Genomic DNA, 21,046 nt, shown 5'->3' with positions numbered 1-21,046 from the left:
GGTGTAAAACAGTTACAATAGGACAGGCAACAATATTTTGATGTTTATATGGCTAATAGTTGTTGCAGACCTTTTTACTGTACAAAAGCTTCCTATTGTGATTATGTCAGGAGCGTAAAGATGCAAACCTCAGATTTAGTTTACGGTAACACCCTTTTGAGTGCAGCTCGTACAGAGCTGCTCGGTCTGGGTGCTACAGCCTGTGCACTTAGAACAATTAGAAAACTTAGTGAAAAGACAGTTTCTGAGCACTGCAGTGATGTCAACAGTGAACTGAACTGCTGCCTTTACTTACCTTGGAGAAGGGTAAAAGGTGGCAAACTGTTTCCTTTAGCCCTGGGGGTGGTTAAAACTCATTTTTGAAGTTTGGGCTATAAGCGAAGGCTACTGAAAGTTGTCCCTCTTCCTATTCTTGATGCCAGCTGGAGGTGGAAGCTGCAGTTCTACTGTTGCTTTCTCCTTTGCTGTTTAATTTTCCATCTTTCACTGAAAGGAAATGGCAGTGCTGAAAGGATGGTTGCTGAAATGTGATTGTCAAAGATTTCTCAAGAGGGAAATGAGCAAATGAGCCAAGTGTTTAAATAGTTTGGAGTGATGTCCAGTGGAGCATGGGACCAGGGAACCTGAAAAAGCGGAAAAATAGGTTCCTGCTGCAAGACTGGGGTGTCAGAGGGTGTCTCCCATGTGCAAAGAGGAGCTGCTTGAAAATGGTTGAGAGGTTCTCCTCCCCTTCTACTCTGCCCTGGGGAGACCACACCTGGAATATTGTGTCCAGTTGTGGCCCCTCAGTTCCAGCAGGACAGGGAACTGCTGGAGAGAGTCCAGCGCAGCCACCAAGATGCTGAAGGGAGTGGAGCATCTCCCGTGTGAGGAAAGGCTGAGGGAGCTGGGGCTCTGGAGCTGGACAAGAGGAGATTGAGGGGTGACCTCATTCATGGTTATCAATATATACAGGGTGAGTGTCAGGAGGATGGAGCCAGGCTCTTCTCCGTGACAACCAATGATAGGACAAGGGGCGATGGGTACAAACTGAAAGACAGGAGGTTCCACTTAAACCTGAGAAGAAACTTCTTAGTGAGGGTGGCAGAGCCTGGCCCAGGCTGCCCAGGGAGGTTGTGGAGTCTCCTTCTGTGCAGACATTCCAACCCGCCTGGACACCTTCCTGTGTAACCTCATCTGGGTGTTCCTGCTCCATGGGGGGATTGCACTGGATGAGCTTTCCAGGTCCCTTCCAATCCCTTAATTTCTGTGATTCTGTGACCCCATTTGTGGCATCAGCCAAAATTTGAGGCAGGCAACGTCTTTCTGATTTCTGCTTGCCAAAATGGAAGCTGTTTGATCTGCGTATGAGAAGAAAGAGACTACAAGCAATGGCAGGGTGAGGGGAGGAAGAACATCTTCGGAAGCGCTAATGGCTGTGGGCCGGCGGGGAGCGCTGTGGCGGCTGGGGCGTGAGGCGCTTCGGCCCGGAGTAGCTGGACCTGCGGCGGGAGAAGGGCCCGCTGAAGAAGTTGTGAGTGGGGACGTGAGGGGTTAACGAACGGAGCCGGGAGCGACCGGCGCTTCCTGCGCTCCGCCGGGGGAGCCGCTGTGAGGGGGCAGCGCGCGCGCGGCCGTTGGCGGCACCGCCCCCGCGCGCGGCGGCCGTTGAGGGCGGGGCGGTTGGGGCGGGGCGGGGGCGGAGGCGCCGCCGGAGCGGAGCCGGGGGCGGGCGGAAGGGCGGGGGAGCGGCGGCGGGAGGAGGAGGCGGAGGGAAGAGGCAGCAGCAGCAGCAGCATGGCGGCCGGGCGCGAGCGGCTAAGCGCGCCGCCGCCTCCTCCGCCTCCTCCTGCCGCCGCTCCTGAGCCGGAGCCTGCGGGCCCGCTGCCCAAATAGCCGCCCCTGCCTGGTCCTGCCCCGCCCGGAGAGCGCTCGGCCATGGAGCTCGCCAAGCCGGCCTTCCCCGCGCTGCCGCAGGCCAAAGAGGACTCTGAGGTGAGCTTCTCGGCGCCGCCGCTCGGCCCCGCCTGAGAAGAACCGCGGGGACAGCTGCCGCGCCGGCCTCCAGCGCGGATGGTCCCGGTGTCCCGGGCCGGGGGGCCGTGACCCCCCGCGGGCAGGTCCCCACTGCCAGCCCTCCTCACCGTGAGCTGTCTCCCGCTCCCCCCGGGCCTGGCTATCGCCCCCACGGGTCCCCACCGAGGCGCCGGTCCGCCCGCTCCCCCCTGTACCGGGGACACCGCAGGCCCTGGGACCACCCACCGCATCCTCCGGCCCTCCCCGCTGCTCCCCGCCGGTTCCATTGGCCTCACGCCCCCCCCGTGCCCGCCCTACCGCGATCCCCCCCGTTCCTCTCTCCTCACTAATGGTGGCCCCGCTCAGCCTGTTGTCTCTCATGTCCCCTCTTCTGTGCTTCACCGTATCCTAGCCTTCTACTTGCTTTCCCTTGCCTGTTCACTCTCCCTTTGTATGGTCATTAGTCCTGTCCTCCATCTGCCGCCTGCCTGCTTGCCCCTTTTTTTGTACGTGCAGAAAGGTGATGAGCTGCTAGCATTGAGTACCTGCGTGTCCCCTTACACACAGTTGCCGTCTACTAACTCTTAGATACTCAAGAAACAATTTGGCATTCTGGTGAGTCTATCGGGGAGGCATTTTTATGATGTTCAGGAGCCAAGACTTCTCTGCAAACTATGACAGGTGGCAATATCTGCCAAGGCTGAACTGCACCCTGCATGGTGTCAGAGAAGCCGGGTCGGTTTGGTGTCTGATTTCTGAACTTGGCGTAACCTCTCTGTTGTGACCCTGGACACTGCTGGTGTGCTTCATGTGTCACAAACAGCCCCGAGTGTTCCACTTTGACAGCGTCAGATATTTAATGCAAAATGTCACAGTGTTTGTGCGGGAAGTTGAGAGTATCCGAGCTCCTCAGAGGTCCATAGATTGTTGTATATTTCATAAGCACCGGCATTTTTTTTTTTCTGTTTTAATGGAGTTATTGTTGAATGTTGTAATTGTGGTAAGTTGCCTGAAATATAGAAGTTACTATGTGATTATCTGTTTTGGTTTTCTTGTCAAGATTTAATACCCTCTTCACTTGAAAGCTATGGAGGCGTTTACAAGTAATCTCATTGCTTTCATAAAGTTGTAATCAGTTTGTATCTGAACGCAAATTATATATTATACCATCCTGAGGCTTGTAACTTCTTTGATTTTAAAATCCTTTATGAAGAAACTAGATTAGGCTGTATGGCTTTTCAAACCTGTTTATAGCAAGAATAGCTAAAAAGAAGTATGAGGTTAAAATAGTTTCGAAAACAGAGGTCACTGTCAGTCTAACAACTCTTAGCTAATGAAAACTGAGATTATAATACAGTGTCCTTCAGAGTGGATTTTGTTTTGCTTTTTCCATGCTCCGTCTCTTAATAGTATAATGTATAGAATGTTAGAACTTAACGTTCTGTGAGACCATAGCTGAGAATTTCAAGGACTGTTTTTAAAAACTAAGTTAATTTATTTTCAACACCTTAGATTTGTGTCTGACTGGATCTAAATATGCTGTAGTTGGAGTATTTGGGGGAAACAGCAAAGTTAGCTTGTGGAGCTAGCTTCTTAAACAAAGTGTAAGAGACTTTAGCCCAGTCCTTAAGAAGATGCCTTAGAAAAGCAAACTAAGGAAACTAAAATAATGCTCTCCACAATATGTAGTTATTAGTGGAAAGCTAAAGATAATATCTCGTGTCTTGTTGCGAGGAGGCTCTTTAATGAGGAGTACTCCTTAATAGTATTTCAGGAAGTGGGTTAGGTATGGTTTAGTGCCACCTTGGTAGACTGGACTTTAAGATATTGGAGGGGAAGTGGAGGAGAGAGAACTTGGGGAGTCCCAGCTTTGCTTCCTGGTGTAGGCTGCTCAAGAGTAACCACAACTTTGCAGTCGTTTGAAGGCAATCTAACTGCCACCCCCCAGCTCCCTTCTCACTAGTAACCATGTGATAGGTTAAATAATAATTTAAAAAAAAGCCAAATCAGTGAGCCGATCTGGCTGATTGCACAACTTCACACTCCCCAGGGCTGGCCCAAGGAGAAATCAGAGACTGGGCAAGGCTCTCTGCAGAGGGGGTGACAGCAGCTGGTGGTTGGGTTGACTTTGGCAGGCTACAGAAATGTGCTTTAGGTAAACAGGTCATTTTTCTGGTCTGTAGATGGTTTGTGATGTCCTTAATCCATTCATAGTATTAAAAATTGCTGGGTTTTTAAACAGCTGGCCTTAGCTTATGGTACTTTTTGGAGCTTGTGAAATGCCGCGTTAAGAAGCGCTGGTGGTATTTACCTGCTGGAGAGAGTTCTGCTGCCTTTGTATTCCTCATCTGACATAATCTCAGGAACTGACAGACCAGAAATTATTGTTCTGATTACTTAGTGACATGCGTCACTTTTTTTATCCTGTAGTTTTGTGTACTCAAAGTTCATTCAGGTGGCGAAACCATGTTTGTTACAGGTCAAGCACAGACAGGATCGAGTTTGCGTCAGTGCTCCCTCCCGCCCACTCTTGTGTGCTGGCTGCAGGCTGGGCAAATTGTTCAGTTCTGCAAGGTGAGCTAATGAAGCCCGGGATAAACTAGATTTTTGGATATTTAACACATAACTCATTGTTCTCGCAAAGCTTTTCTGTTATATGCCCTGAATGTCTGTAAACTCTACATGTTCATTTATGGATTGGTGGTAGTGAATATGCGAAAGTCTTATGAGTAATAGTGATTGAACGTGGCATGGAAACCATTTCTAAGCTTAGACTTGTATGTCTTTTTCTAAAATTGGCACATTTCCCAAGATGAGGTCTCAAACTTTCTTAAATTTGAGAAGTGCTGTATTTTTTTTGCTCCAGTATAAACGTGTATGGCTAAAGATGTGTTAGAAGAGGGTTGGGTTAATAACAGTTAGTGCATGCTGGTATGTTGGTACTGAGACATCTTAACACTTTTGGAAATATGGTAAATAAAGACTGGAATAATTCAAGGAATTTACTGGAAATTATGTTTTTCCCATGAAATTTTAAACAAATAAGAATAGCACTAGGATATATGTAATGGGAATGCAGAATGATTACCACTTCATTTCTTTGTATTTGCTTGCAAGCAGGCTCAGTAAACTAGTATTCATGATGTATTTAGAATTTTTTTTTAAGACTCTCCATGGTTTTTGTGATGGAATTATCAGCTTATTGACTAAGCAGTCATATTTGCCATTTTATCATCAGCTTTTGAAGAAATGTACATTTCTTGACAACTATGTTTAGTCTGAAATGCTAATATATTTTTGATTGCTTTTTAAACTATGCAGTAGTGCAGCCCATGTAAAAGTGGCACAAATTTCTTAAGCTTTTTTTACTCTTGCTTTTTGATAGGAGACAAATAACCCCCTAAACAAATATAAATTGATTCCCCTCCTCTGCAGACTCTTTAAAATAAGTAGGAAGCCCATGTTATAATATTTAATTTTGCCTGCCCACATAATAGAGCAAAAGAAATTTAAAACAGTCGTCGTGTCATGCTGGGAAATGTAAATCAGGTGACAGATTTTGATCCCGGCTCTGTGGGATGCTATCAGAATACTCTGCGTGTATCAGAATTGCACTGTGGCAGCTGAGGTTGAGTGCTTGTGTCAGTTGTGATCAACTTACAGCTTTTATCCACGGGCAGCCTGTTGAAGTGCAGAGGCATCTGCACAGATGTAAGGTAGTTCATAATGGGAGCAGTTTGTAGAACTGAGGACTTAAAATGTGTGGTTTGTTTTTTTTTTTTTTTAATCTAAATGAGGATTGTAAGGAGACCTGTGTGGTCCTTGGCTGTCTCAATATAGCCCATCTCACGAGGCTGTCATATCCTTTTTCATGCCTTTTTAGTATATATTTATACCATTATAAACAATAATTACCTGAATATAATTTTTCCTTTACTGGTTGCCACTAAAACCTTTTTATTAGTGCTCATTCCACAGGTATTTTGTAAAAAGCAAATTGATGAGACCTTTTATTTTAGCGGGTAGAAATGCTGTGGGATAAGTGCAGGAGAAATACTGCTAGAAAAAAATCTGATGAGTCTCTGCTTCTGTGCAAGTCTGTTTAAAAAGAAAATAATATGAAAGGTGTGGCAGTCTTGCTACTTGGCTATGTGCTTCATATAAGCTGAAGAATTCTGCCTTCACTGCTTTCTTCTGCTTTAATGAAACCAGTGCTGATCATCCTGGGTGCTAATTGGTATTTAGTAAGCCAGTAGAGATGTCTTTTTGGACCAATATTACAGAATGGGACAAATAGAAACATAAAGAAGAAACAAATGTTTTTTACTTTCCATTTGGTTGCTTTAGTCTACTTTTTATCCTTTTCCATGGCTTGTGTTTCTCTTTGCCAAAATAACCTCTATTATCCTGTTGTGTGCTTCTTCCTTCCCCTGTGTGTTCTATCATTCCCACCTGCTCTTGTTTTTTCTTCCCCACCTTCCTGCTTTTGTATTCCTCTGGATTTCTAAAAGCAAAAATGTTGGCATGATGAGGACATCCCATTGTCCGAGTGCTTCACAAATACCCAGAAAACGCTCTTCAGCACCAGTTCCCATTGTCAAGACTGGCCCAAGTGGAATCTGTGACTGCGGGGGTGCTTGCTGTTACAGTAAACCCCATCAAATAGCTGATTTTGCTGAAGAGTGGCTTTTCCCATCCTGCCAACCATCCAGTGTTGTCACCGGTTTTGTCCCGACACTTGTCTGACCTGTGGTGACCAGGAGCAGGGAGCTTACTCAGTACACAATGAGTTCTGCTAAAAAAAGCTGTTAGTTTGGGGTCATTCTGGTCTCCTGAGTGTGGTGACTATGGGATTAGACAACTGTGCAAGGCTGGGACTGTCACCTCACCCTTTAACCAGTGCTGGTTTGGGTTAGAAGCCTGGTCAAAGCCTGACTTAACCCTGCCTTAACCCTGCTAGTACAGCTTTGCTCTTGTTAGTTACATGCCCACATCTTGAGTGAACAAAAAGAGTGAGTTTAATTTGTTATATTTTATATACTTGCACTAGGACTTCTACTTGAAATATATGTATATATACACACACATATTAAAAAAAAAAAAAGCTGCTACCTGGAATAACTATGTCCAAGAACATGAAGCGTGACCAAAACTGAAAACGCAGCCTTTCATTTCAGTCTTGTTTGTAGCTAATTTTGAGGCCCTTAGAGCAGCATGCTTTACAAGGAGAGACGTAACAGGTTGCAGTAACATTCAGGTATTTTTCTTGAATGTTTTTAGTGCTTCATTTAATTTTTCTGTTTTCTTATTAAAAGATGGCAAATGAGTATGCTCTGTTACTACTTTAATATTTCATTCTTTCTTTTGACAATAGTTTATTCCACTTTACAAAGTCTGTTGCTGTAACTAGCTTTATTTTTGTGCAGGTCTTTAATGACACCCCTGGCTCCCTTTTGTTGGACTATTTGAGCTGGGAGGCTTGTTGTTTTTATTTTCCAATATATTGTCTAAAATACTTTCAAATTGAAGATATTATCTCATTTCATCATGTCAATTAGACTTAGAACTTCCTCAGAACAGATCAAGACCCATCCACAATCCAGGCTGTAGCCTGGTAAGGGGAGGGGGGTGATGATAGTATTGGCAGTTAATATAATTCAGCTCTTTAACTGTTCTGATATAATACTATTTAGCTGTAATTTAATTTCCTATACAGAATGGTACAGAGTTATAGCCAAGAGAAGAGGAAAGAACTGAAGCAGGTCAGCAGAATGTGTGGCTGTCACTGCCGTAACAGTTGTCTTCAGCTTTGATTTCACCACTTGCAGAAGAATGTTGTACCAGGTCTGGAGGAGAGATTTTTGAGTGTTAAAGCCTATATGAATATTCCACTAGACAGGGAAACAAATTTAGGCAAGAGGATTCTGACAGCCATAGATTCTTGAGGTACATGAGGAGCGATCAATTGTGCACAAGTCTTGCTGTGATGAATTGTGATGGCAAGAGAAATCTGTACAGAGAGGTAAGTGATGCTATTAATCAACAACAAAAGAGCTGAGTGTTGGAAAAGGGTCAGAAACCTAGAGTGGTCAGGAAATTTTTACAGGGAGTTGTGTGTAGCTTTTCAAAAGGACTTGAGTAATGGTCTTGAAAGCAGGGAAGGAGTCACTGTAGATGGTGGCTGGTGCCCTGTGATGTCAGCAGATCAGGAACAGCGGCTGAAAGTCTAGAAAAGATACTTCTTGATGTTGGATTCTCCTCCTTTAAACTACTGATTTGATTTATTTTACTGGTGTTTTTTTCAGCACCTTTGAGAGCTTCTTCCTTCATCCAGGATAGCTGTGGTTTGCAAGATCTACTAATTATAAGGCAGCAGCAGTTTAACCATAATAATGCAAGTGCAGTACTGCAAATTGCCTTTCAAGCAAAGCTGAGCTTTGTCAAAGACTAACTAGGATATACTTTTGTATGTGAAAATTAGCTAGGTCATCAGACTTAAACTTGTGGTTAGGAACCAGTTAAGCGATGTCATGTATATGCGTTTCACTACATTCCTTCTGGTGAGGCATATGCAGGTTGCATGAGGTACGTTGTGCTGCCACATTTAAGAAACACAGGCTTTACTTTTGTGCAGATCCTGAGCATAGACAAGTGTCAGGGCTGTTAAACTAATTAAAAAATTAATAATATGAATTCTCTATTAGGTCCTAGCCAAGGTCACTCTTTCAGGATAAAGTCCATGTGTACGTGCATTTGCGCATGTCAGTGTGAGCTGTCAGGTTTTTTGCCATTAAACTCTTCTTCTAAAGAAGAACAGGTATATCTATGGCGAAATATTAACAAAATAACTATAACTCTTGATGTCATTTGGATATTGGGTATCAAGAAGCCGTTTGTAGCATAGACAGGTCTCACCTGTTCATTTGCATCCTCAATGTGTTTTGACTAGAGTCTGGCTGTAGGTAGGGAAGGGAGGGCTTTGTATTCCCTTTTCTCTTGCTAGTTGCTCCATTCTGGGGCAGTAGCCGAAGCACTTAGTCCCTGGCATTTGTGCAAACACAAAATACAGCAGATACGTGCTGCGAACACCCTCAGCAAAACAGTGGAGATATCTTTTAAACTTGTCCATCAATGAATCACAGTTGAGTTTGGGAAGATCTGTCGGGGTGAGTGGCTCCTCCTAAAGTTTCATTTAGGATTGGGAGGGTGTTTCGCCTTCCTTCTCTTTGCTTTTTGTCTTGTGGGTATTGAAGAGCACTTATTCCAGTGAGTTGTCACTTAGTTGGTAGAATCTACCAAATACTGAGCAGCAAGCAGTGCTGTTAATCTATCCAACTTTAGCATCATCAGTCATTTTCTTAGCAAAATTCTTGTATTCGGTCTGATAAAAAGAGAAACTTTCAGTTATTATTTGTCTGCTGGATGCTTCAAACAGTGTGGAAAACGTGGTTGGTGAATTAATTCCTTAAAACGAGACCTCTGGTTGGGTTCAGTCTACATTAATAGACCTTTTTTTTTTTTTTTTTTTTTTTACATAATTTTGCATAACATTTGAGCAATCTTAGTTTTAAAAGCCTTGAAGGGCTGTCAGGGAATCACCAAAATAATTTTTTCAGTAGTTTGTGTCCTTGTCTCAGATATCATGTTTTCTTTATACATCTTTCAGATATTTATTTTGCACACCAGATCCTAGTGGAAACTGTACCTTTTTGGCTTCTTGAAGAACATTGTAGACTGATGTCTGGAGCAAATACTAGTGTTTTTTTTTCTTGTTCAGAACATCTGTGGCATCTGTTGTCTTTTGGGTTTTGCTTTCCTTTGGACTGTATATTGCTAAATTCTTCCCTGCTTCTTTTGCACAGCTTACAGCTGTTGGGACTAACATCATTTCCCACTCCTAATGCATTTAAAAGGAATATTTGTAATGTATTATTAAGTCCCCTTGACCAAAATACTGATGAATTTGTGTTTTCATTATACTCCAGATTAGGACTCTTCTACAAATAGAGTAATAAACCCACTTAGGTGCTTGTATGCTCCTGGAGCTTTTTCAGAGTTTATTACTCTCACTATTGCATTTATACTTGGACAAAATTGGGGTTTTCTTGCTTTTTGATGAGTGAATTATGCTTTTGTCGATGCAGTGAGACAGCAGGGTTATGCTAAAGGACTCTAAGGTCAACCTTCAAAGGATACAGTTCTGTAAAAAACCATGCTTTTGTCACAGGATTTCTACTACCAGGAACTTTTATTATTACAGCTGGAACATGCAGAAATAATTTAGCTACCTCTCTGCCTCTTTAGCAAAGACCATTTCAGTGCATTTTATTTCCCCATTTGTACTACCATTTTAGGCAGTATTCAAAGAATTGTTTGGAGTGGCTTAAGGTTTGTTTGCTTTCTCAGAAACGCTGTCCCAGATTCAATTCAAGTGGTTTCCAGGATAACTTTACTGATACTAAAATCCTTTGTAATTCCACTAACACAAGCTAGCAAAACCTCACTGTGTAGCTGTGTGTGTCTGAGGGAAGCACTGGATTTTTCTTGTATGCCTTAATAAAAAGGGAATTAATGTGAAATTGATGCTACCGGTGCAAAGGTGGACGGTGCTGCAGTTTAGGGTCCTGGAGCTTCCTTAGTGTAATCCTGATCTCACTTCAGAGGTTGAATATTTAGGAGTTGAACTTTCTCATAGTTTGGAGGAGATTGGAACATTAACAAGAACGACATATGGCAAAGCTTTTTCTTAGCTGCCGCTGTGTGTGGAGCAACCAACAAAGTTATGTAAATAAATGTATGCGGTCTATTGGATTTGATATGTTTGACTATTTCCTTTTTTTTGTCTCTCCAGCTGGTAACTGTGATCTCAGATACAACTCCTTCGTGTGTGAGGGTCAAAGAATGAGTAAGAGCCTGTTAATAGAGGACAGTGGGAGTTGCAAAGAAGGGATGACAGGAATAGCGTCTGCCTGAGCATTTTTCTGTTCAGCTTCGACAGTTCTGTAAAATGGAGCAAAGGATGAAAATGTTGATCCTGGCATTTGCCCCAGACAGTTCTGATAGATTGAGTTGGATGATAGTGAATAGTCAGCTGGGAAGAGGTTGTTTTCGAGGGGTGAATCTTCGCAAACTCTGGGTCTGAGGTTTGTGGAGGGCTATAATATGCTTGCCATAAATTAACTGACCAGGAGCGTCACGTCCTTGTGGCTGAACACAAGTGTATGTGTTTGCTGTGAAAAGATCCTTTCAGTGTAACGGTCTGGGATGGAAAAAAGTGGAAACTCACTTGAAGGACTTGCTGTATTCATGGACAACAAAACTTTCTGGAATTATTAAAGCTAAATCCTGAATATTCAAAATAAAGTTAGTTTGAATGCATTAGGTGAGGCAGTGTGGATTTTAAGGGAGTTACCTGCTATACTTGCTATCTTCTGTTTTTCCAGTGGCTGCAGGAATGTACCACTCAAATGATTCTTTTTTTCTTCTGTGGCTTGTACAGAATGTTCTAAAGCCTTTTTCCTTTTCCTTTTTTTTTTTTTAATCTCCCCACTCTAGAGGGAAGTTTCTAAGCTGAGGTGTGGATGTACAGTGCACTAGCTCTTCTATACAGGCTTCATCACTAATGTAGAATACTTATGGTTTCTTCACATTAGCTTTCAAAATAATGTTCCTTGCGCTTGAGTGTTAATGTGGAGAGTTAGCAGTAAGCATAAGCAACAGCCCTGTTGTGTAGCAGGTATCGTGTACAATCTGCAGAAAATAGATTTTTATTCTTTTACAGAAGAATTTCTGTCTGAATTTGTTTTTCCCTTGATGTGCCTATATAGTAATTTTTTGTTTTATTTTAAGGATTGGACCTACCCCATGAGGAGAGAGATGCAGGTATGACACTTTCATTTACAGTTCGAGTCGCAACCCATGGGTGGGTTCACTAAGAGAAAGAAAGTGCCCTACAAAAGAGCTGCTATCAAAGTCAGTTTTTAGGGGTAAAGTGCAAATACTTTTCTTCAGAATCCCCCAAATACTTCATTTTAGTGATTGCTACTGCTTTGTGAATGTTTTTATATGATTGGTAAAAACGTATTGGATCTTTGCTTTTTAACTTAAATTTGGTTGGAATTAAGTGTTCTCAAGTAGAATAGACAATGAAAATTTTCCTACTGCGGTGTCAGCCAAATCTTTGCACAATATAAGATCTGCAGACCTACATGTCTTTATTGGTGGGGAGATAAATGGTTAAAAATATTTCCCTACTGTTAGGACAAAGCTAGAAGACTTACCATGAGTATATCTTTTTCCATGAGAGCAAATTGGAATTAATTACAATACATGATTATATACAAAAGTCAGAGTTCCCTTCATTTGATCTGGGGCTGGGGAAGATGCAGTAATCAAACTGGAACTCAGTCCAAATAAAGGACTTGATTCCTCTTCCAAAACAAGTTCTCCTGCACAAAGATCATGTTTCTTTTATTTTGCCAAACTGATTTTTATTTCCCTTGTCCTGTTATAAAATGACACTTGATAACACATCTCTCACTAGTACGTAAATTACTTGTTTCCATGGCCATAGTCTCAGTTGAGTGCAATGTATTATTTCAAATAATTTTGAGTTGGTATTAAATGTCTGTTCTTCTGCCTCGTAGGAAATTCTACCTGGGTTATTTTTAGGCCCATATTCTTCAGCTATGAAAAGCAAGGTACGATTTTCAGAATGGTGTCTCATACGGAAACTTTGCTGTGATGATTAGTTACTGTGACAATATGTTCAAGTGTTGTCTATATAGGGGTAAATTTGGTTGCAACCCTGAGCTGGAACATGAATGATGCTGGAGTATAAGTAATACATGAAGCATTTATAGGGTGGTGCTTTTATCCTGCAGGATTATTTCACTGGGACTGATGTCTCTGGGGCTCCCCCGAGTGAATCTGAAATGCTGTGTCAGGGACACACTGGGGCAGTTGACACAAAACTGTGTTTTCCATAACAATCTTGTGAGATAAAGGGTTACTTCAGGAGGAAAAAAACAAAAAAGAGCCCAGATTGTGGGGGTTTTTTAATGTGACTTGAAGTCCTGCGTGTGTTTGTACACACACACATGCATGATCTCTCAATTGAGCTAGTCAGCTTTACCTGCTCCTTACAAACCACAGAAAAGTGCAAGTTTGGAGTGACTTGCACACTAATTGCAATGAGCATTCATGTGTGAGCTTCTTGCATTAAAACGGAGTCTTATACTTAAGCTTATTATAATTTTTCTTAGAAAAATGTATTATAAAATATTTGAGATTTACACATTACCAATCAGGCAATCTGTTTCCTTTGCTAAAGTGTTGTGATATAAATCAGAACTGGGAACTCGCACATACGTAGTAAAATAAATTGCACCTACAATAAAGTCAAGCACTGCTAAGACCAAGCTTGTGTCCCCAAGCTTACCTCATAGTTTAAATCTTCTTAATTTCAGTGGTCTGATTCCAGCAAGATTCCAGTGCTGGCTGCAAATCATGTAGGGACTTGAAATTTCAAGCCAAGTGAAAGGTGGGCAGAGACAAGTTCATTGAATGCTGCCTCGACTGCCTGCTCTTTTATCATTGTTAGAAATGGCTTTTCTTGCAGCTCCTAATGGTTGCATTTTGTCTTTTGAAAGACAAAGATTTTCATGCTGTGCTTTGAATATGAGAAAACTAACTCCAGTTTTCCTTGAGGACATGATATAACACTGTTCTATATTTAAGTATAGCTTTTCTTTTTATTACTGTACAATGATGGATTCAGTAATTCTAAAAACCTTTCTTTTTCCACAGCTACCTATACTTCAGAAACATGGCATAACCCATGTAATATGCATACGGCAAAACATTGAAGCAAATTTTATCAAACCAAACTTCCAACAGTTATTTAGGTGAGAAATGATGGTAACATGCAGACCTACAAACAATGAAAGGTCTTACTTTTAAACTACTTATTCTGCTTTAACAAGATTTTTTTTTGTCTTGGTGTTCTTTCCAAATATTTTCGTGTTGTCAAAACTATTTGAAAAATGTGCTGAAGAATAGAAAGACTCTTTGATCCAAACCATGAAGTTTATTCATCCTGCTAAACTCTAGATGTAGGCAAATCTGTGAATGAGAAGTATACATTAATTTGCAGTAACTGTCTTCATTTTTATAGTTCTGAGTATAGTTTGTCCTGCTATTAAAACATTTGAGGTAACTTAATCAGGACATGTGTACTTCTGAAAAAACTGTGTAAAGCCCCAGAAAAGAGCACTGGTCCATATTTACAAACCAATGGAGTGTGTGTTTGTAGTATGCTGCTTTTAAACAACGTCAGTCACCTGTAGCATAGCAGGCGTGAATTTCTTCCACTGAGAGAGGTGATTTTGTCAGGGGGTGTTCGAGAGGGTTCCGCACAAAATGAGGTTGCTCGTTTGCAGATGTTCCGGAGCTCAGACCAGAGAATAAAGTCAGGAGGGTGGTGCTGGTGTCCTTTGCAGATTTTTGAGTGTGGTAGTGGGGTTGGATCAGCTGGATGTGTGCTGGTGGCAGCAATTCGGTGTTACTGTGTGCTCATAGCATCTGTTTTCCTTGTAGGTATTTAGTCTTGGATATTGCAGATAATCCAGTTGAGAATATAATACGATTTTTCCCTATGGTAAGTATTTGTGTGTTAATGGGAATGGAGATGCCCAGTAAGAGTTTTCTGAACTAACAGATACCAGTTGCAAATTTGGGATGCTCAGCCTGAGGCACCTAGAAGAGCTGAGAACTCTTAAGTGGCCTTATTGCCACTTTAGTGAGTGTGATTAACTCCTTTATACAAGTATAAAAGCTGAGGCAGATTTTTAAGAGATGTACCTTATTCTGATCTCATAAAAAAAAAGACAGGTCTCAAACCAAAAACAGGTAATGAGAGAATGATAGTTATTTTGGAAATCCTTGGCATGTAGGAAAGTTATTTATATTATTTATATCTCTTGTATCAAATACTAAACCAAATTAAACATGAAATAGTAATGAGTTGGTGAAACTAAGTTTTACAGCATCTTGTTTACTGTAGAGGAATTAAAAAGTACCTAAGTTAAAGATACTGACATTTGGAAATACAAGAAACTTATAGTTTTGAGCCTTTTTGTTTTTTTTAATCCTTATTTAAGTTAGTATGCAAAAGAGCAAAAGCATTTTATTCCTTCTCCCACCAAAAAAAAGACCAACCCAAAAGCTCTTGTGGCTTCCCTGTGTATGGCAGAGGTGCTTGTGTTTTTGCAGAACACGAACGCAGAGCTTGCAGCTTTTCTGAATATGTCATTTGATCAAACAGCATCCTTTGCACATCTCGCAGTCACTGACATCTCAGTAGCTCTGGGGTGATGTATTTTTAAGAGTCTAGTTTGAGTTCTCCCCACCATAAATCATTTAGCTTTTGCTTTTCATCTCATCAGCTGTTTCAACCTGGTGATATTCCACTGACCTCGCTACCTCATATCTCGCCTTATAGATTTATTAGAGCTACTTTTGTTACTGAATATATTATTGGAAAACTTATAGGAAGAAACAAGTGTCTATGGAGTGGTCCAGGCTACATTGGTGTTGACGTGTGGGTTTCTGTTTGGTTTTTTTCCCCCTCAACTGTTAAGCAAAGATGTGTGGAAGTTACTTTTTATTATAGTGGCATAACATGTGGCATCATGATTGGATATTTATTTATTTTTGTTTCTGGCTTCTCACTGACAATTTTATGGGTAGATAAAAGCACAAAAGGAATATGAATGTCAGTTGAAGTGACGTGTGTATGAACAGAATTCACTGTTGTCATTGTATATAGAGACTGATACAAAAATTCTACCCAATCTAAACACAAGTAGCAGCAATATCTAGAATAATCTGAAACTGACTCTTGTATTTATTTTTATATTTAGACTAAAGAATTTATTGATGGAAGTTTACAAAGTGGAGGTAAGACCATATTAACTTTTTTCCCTTCATTTTCTAATACATTGTTGTTTAAGTTTTGAAACTAACTTAGTGATATGTATTAGAGGCTGATATATATTATGAGATATTCTTAAATTTGGGGTTTTATTGTGCTTGACTTGACCTATATTACCCAAGTTCAGAGCAAAGTGTCCTCCTTTTCTTTTGCCTCTGACTGCAAAACAAACCTCTCTGTGTATCTGTGGTGGTTTTGTTGTTGGTTTTGGTGTGTGTGTCTTGTTGGTTTTGTTTCACTTTGGCTTGTTGGTTTTCTTTTCCACTTCAAACACAACTGTGTTTCGTGGATGAGGGGTTTTTGCCCCCTCTCTAATGTGGGGCCTTAAATCTGCCTTGTGGTCCTGGAATGCAGGTGCTGTTACTCAAAATCCTGAGAGGAGCAGGAATTCATGTTTCTGTATCCTAGAGCAGTAATGGATAGAGTGTAGTTAGTAATCTAGAGTGAAGTCAGACACACCTGCTATTCGTAGGATGCATCTTGCTATTGTATAGTTCTCCACAACATGGAAAAACTACATTTCAAAGCATTTTCTTCAGTCTATACAAGTATGGTTTGTTTTGCTTTTTTCCTTCTCAGGAAAAGTTCTTGTCCATGGAAATGCAGGGATTTCTAGAAGGTAGGAAACTATCCATCCTGCTTATTACTTTTTTTACTAAATAAAAGTATATTTTACCTAAGTTTTTGTTGTTTCTTTTCAGTGCTGCCTTAGTTATCGCGTACATAATGGAAACGTTTGGGGTGAAGTACAGGTAAGAGCAGAGCATGGTCATGGTGTTAAGCATTTGTCTGAAAAGGCTGAAATGAGAGAGCACTTTAGTACAGATGAAGAATCTGATATGTCTGTAGATATTTTTTTTTTTTAAATTCAAGTGCTGTAAGTAAATAATAATTTTTGAAGGAATGTAAACAGTTGTGTGTATACAATCCAGTTGTTACCTACTGAGTGAAGACTTTACACAGGGCAGATTTATTCCATTTCACTGCAGGTGTGTTTACATCCTTTATTTAAGAATTAGGTACCAGCCTATGTAGATTGATGCCTTGCTGTAAATCTATAGGAGAGGCCCAAGAGGCTGTTGTAGGTAGTATGGTGAAAACAGGCCAGAGAGCTGGCGGGTGGGCAAATAGGGTGTTAGAACTACTGCTCCCTGTTTTGCCCAAACAATTTCAGTTGTACAACCGGGTTCTGAGGAGCATTTAGAGATTGTGGTTTCAGGACTCTTCTTTCCGATTATTAGTTCTTCAGAAACATACAGAGACTTTTGTCACAGTCTGTTTTCCACTGAAGTATTTTCTCTTCTCTTCATAAGGGATGCGTTTACTTATGTTCAAGAAAGAAGATTCTGTATTAATCCTAATGCTGGATTTGTCCATCAACTTCAGGTGACTTTTTTTTTCCCCCTGGTCATAACTCTAAAACCATTTGATGAATCATCTTCCTGCAAAACAGCTGTTTCTACTTAGGCTTAACATTTACTGTAGAAGTATGATTCAAGTGAATGTCAGAAGCTGTAGTTGAGCTGGGGAGGAAGATGAATGTATATCCTGGTTCATTTGACTTGAGCTTTAGACAAAGCAAATCCTAAATTTATTTGGGATTTTAAGTAACTCCTCAAGGGATTGTCATGTAGCACTGAAAGTGCAACAGGTCACTGGAATGCAACTTCAAGGCCATGTGTGGTTTGTCTTGGTAACAAATTTCTGAGGCTGCTATATTCTAAGTTTGGGTTGTTTCTGCTGCCTGAATTGCAACAGTGAGTTCTCTAAACAGTCTCACAGATTTCTTTTCTTTCATGAAAGTTTACTCTGTTTTTAAAAGCCATTTCTTGTCATCCTTTAAGTTTCTGTTTGTTCTGCCTTCCTGACAGTTCTTGTCATTCAAATCAAAGCAACAAAGATCTTCCCTTCTCTCAAATATCTGCTTTACTATAAGGTGCTCTCTTGGTCCATCCTAATGAACTCTCTGAATTAGTCCTCCTTATCCATACAAAGCATTATGTCAAATAATAAAAATATGCATTATCAACCTTTTTCAGGAATATGAAGCCATCTATCTAGCAAAATTAACCATCCAGATGATGTCACCACTGCAGCTGGAGAGATCCCTCTCAGTTCCACCTGGCTCTACAGGTCAGAAGCCTCCTGTGTGTGATGCCCCTTAAGTAAAACCCCCAACAGCAGCAAATCTCAAACTTTTGGGAAGGAATTGGCTGCAGCTGCTGTGCAAGCTGCCTTCAAACTTTAGTATGTGGTAATTAAACATTCTGTTCTCCTACGGTTGAACTTCCCTGCGTTGTCTGCACTTCAGTGCTGTTCTGGAGCAGGGCCCTGTCTCCCTATGTCCTTCAAAACCCCCGAGTTCCCTAGAGAAATTGAGAGCGACAGGTTGAAAGCAGCCAGTGTTCATCACATAGTTGCTGCTCTTAAAATGAAGGCAGTTGCTCTGAAAAAAGGTTTTGGTGTGACTTTAAACAGATGACAGGGGATATGGGCACGTAAAAAATGTTACCGTAATCATCTCGAGGTGTGACAGTAGCAACCTGGTAAAAGTCCCTGAAAATGGAGCCTGGGGGGAGATGTAACGGGAGTGTAAAAAGTGGTGTGTTCTAGGACATTTCTCTTCCATGTGGAGAAGCGTGAGGGAAGAAGAGTGCGGTCAGCACTGTCCAAAAGCTGAATGTCTTCAAAGAGTAGAGTCCCTGCAAGATGACAATGACAACTGCCCTGTAGCCCTGCGTGCAGCGGTGTGCAGGTATAACTGATCTTTTCAGGATCGTCCTCCTTCCTCTTGCAGGGAGTTTAAAGCGAATGCACGAAGAGGATGAAGAACTCGGAACCATGCAAGTGGCAGCAGCACAGAACGGATGATATTGGAGGCCGAGCGCTGTTTGTACTGTGAATTCCTGCCAAGAAAGGTGAAGAAAACTGGGGAAAAAAAGAACTAATAATGCAAAGCGATGAACACACACACATAGCTTCTTTTCAATTACAAGTTGCTTTCAGATGTAAATCTGCCTCTGCAACACACTAAGCATCATTTTTAAGATGTTGGACTTCTTGAATGAATAGATGGCACTGATTGTTTTATTCCTTTTTTACACTTTACAGTTTTATTCTAAACCAAGATTTTTTGGACTTGCAAAGAGGTATTATTGCAATAATGCACTTTTCATACTTGAAATTTCTTTATTTGTATGATATAAAGTTATTACTTTAAACAAAATGCAAGCGGGGGGGGGATTTGTTTATAAAGTTATTTGTGTAATTTATAACAAGAGACTTTAGTAAAGAAAAAGTTTGCTAAAACTCACCTTGTTCTCAGTATGTATGACGGTCATGCTTGTAGAAATGCGCTTTATGAACAGCACTATGCACCTCTACTGGCAGGTGAGGAACAGCAGTGATCTAACTGGTATTTAATTCTTTGCCTTGTTATAAAACCCCATTATATACTGAATTATTTTGAGGCTGACGCTCTTGAGAGCAATTTAAGATAGAATATTGTTCTAAAAATCTCTACCTTGTTTTATACAAGTTAAAGTTTAACAGAGTGCTGATTAATGTGCTGAATTAATACAGAGGGCAGCTACCAATGGTACACACATCAAGACTGAATTATTTTCTTATAGCTAGCATTTAAAAGCTGTTTATTAAACTAGTTATAGGTTGTTTTAAGCTGAACAAGCCAGCATGGTCCATCTGTCCACTAGAACAGTGCATCTTCAAACTGGTATTGGAGGAGTAGTTGCCTTTGTGAGACAATAGTTGCATCATTTGAGGTAAAAATTACGTTGGTATCTGAAAACTAAGGCCTAAAGCATTGACCATAAATCTTACCAAGACCTGAAGGATTCACCTTGGCTCTTCTAAAGCGTTAGAGTGAATTAAGGCCACATGCTTATCAGCACTTTGAAGTTTTCAAATTGGGAATTACCAGCGTGGTTTGTGCGGCTTTAACGCTTCTCAGAAGCGCTGTGCAAACCCAACTACAGCCAGTCAGTGTTGGACTGATGGGCTCAGCAAGGTGTAGGGTTTATGATGTGCTGTTAAGGTTCTTTAAAAGCTGTTTCACTGCTGACCCTGTGGCTGCAGTGGGGTCTGCGGGTCTCTCTCTTGCACAGCTCAACAAGTGCTGCCAGTGACAACTGATGAAACAAGAGTGGCAACCAGACTCGTGTGAAACTGCTTTCTCTTTCGGCTCCTCTGGGAAGGGGCAGAGATGACACATGGGTGGAACACCAGTGATTCATATCACTGGCCCCTGCCAGTGAGGCTTGTTCATGTGTCACTGGGGTGCTGGTGCTTCCCTGGGAAGATCATTTCACAGACAAACAAGCCTGGTGACTGAGGATTTTCCACCAAACTGGTGGGGTTTTTTTGTGCTGTTACCCCCTGCTGCTGCCTTCTACAGCCACTCTGGTCTCTTGGCCTGCTGCCTTGCAGATAACAGCCTCAGATCCTAAGGGATTTGAGATTAGTTCTCCTCACATCTATTATTAAGCCTTTTATTTAAAACTTCTTGACATCTGTCTCATTTAGCTTCCTGCCAGGAGGTATTTCAATTAGTGTTTGATTTCTGTGGTTACACCAAAGGTGTAAGTGGCAGCAGGGGTCCCTCACTGTGCCCTTAGAGTAGCTGAATGAAGGAGCTGGAGTTTTCTTCCTCACAGGGTAGAGCTGTTACCCAAAAAATGAAATCCAAGGAGGAGGTAACACCAAACCTCCAGAGAAGATGGTAGTTTTCTTATGGTTTATTTCTGACAAGTTCCTTAGTTCCCTGAGCAGGGCATCTTGCTTTTTCCTGCTGAGCCAATTGTACTGTAGATAAATTAACAGGGCTGCTTCAATTTAGGAGATGCATAATATATTTTAACACAAATTCTTGCTGTTCAGTGCTGTTATTTGTGACATTTTCCTGGTTCCTGTGACAGTTCAAAATACATAGACCTGCATATGAGGTGTTCATCCAGCTGGCTGGGCTATGCTGGGAACCAGTAGCGTTTTTAAGTCCCCAGTCTAGGAAGTAACAGCTTCACAGCATCTGCCTGAAAACTG

At 41.4% G+C, this 21,046-nt stretch overlaps 1 protein-coding gene across 1 annotated transcript; it reads left to right on the top strand.

Annotated features, from left to right (window-relative positions):
• The first annotated feature begins 1,708 nt into the window (after positions 1–1,708).
• STYX (serine/threonine/tyrosine interacting protein) lies at positions 1,709–19,312 on the top strand. The gene is made up of 11 exons (XM_082058053.1): positions 1,709–1,974; positions 11,845–11,877; positions 12,642–12,695; positions 13,804–13,901; positions 14,593–14,653; positions 15,918–15,954; positions 16,568–16,607; positions 16,690–16,740; positions 17,302–17,374; positions 18,028–18,121; positions 18,786–19,312. Exons 1-11 carry the CDS (start codon positions 1,918–1,920, stop codon positions 18,857–18,859), a joined length of 672 nt encoding a protein of 223 aa, XP_081914179.1. The 5' UTR covers positions 1,709–1,917; the 3' UTR covers positions 18,860–19,312.
• Positions 19,313–21,046: the final 1,734 nt, after the last annotated feature.

This window comes from Streptopelia decaocto (assembly GCF_964273445.1).
Source record: "Streptopelia decaocto genome assembly, chromosome: 7".
Taxonomy (NCBI): domain Eukaryota; kingdom Metazoa; phylum Chordata; class Aves; order Columbiformes; family Columbidae; genus Streptopelia; species Streptopelia decaocto.
Note: the sequence above shows the minus strand (reverse complement) of the source record. Positions and strands in the feature narration are given on the sequence as shown.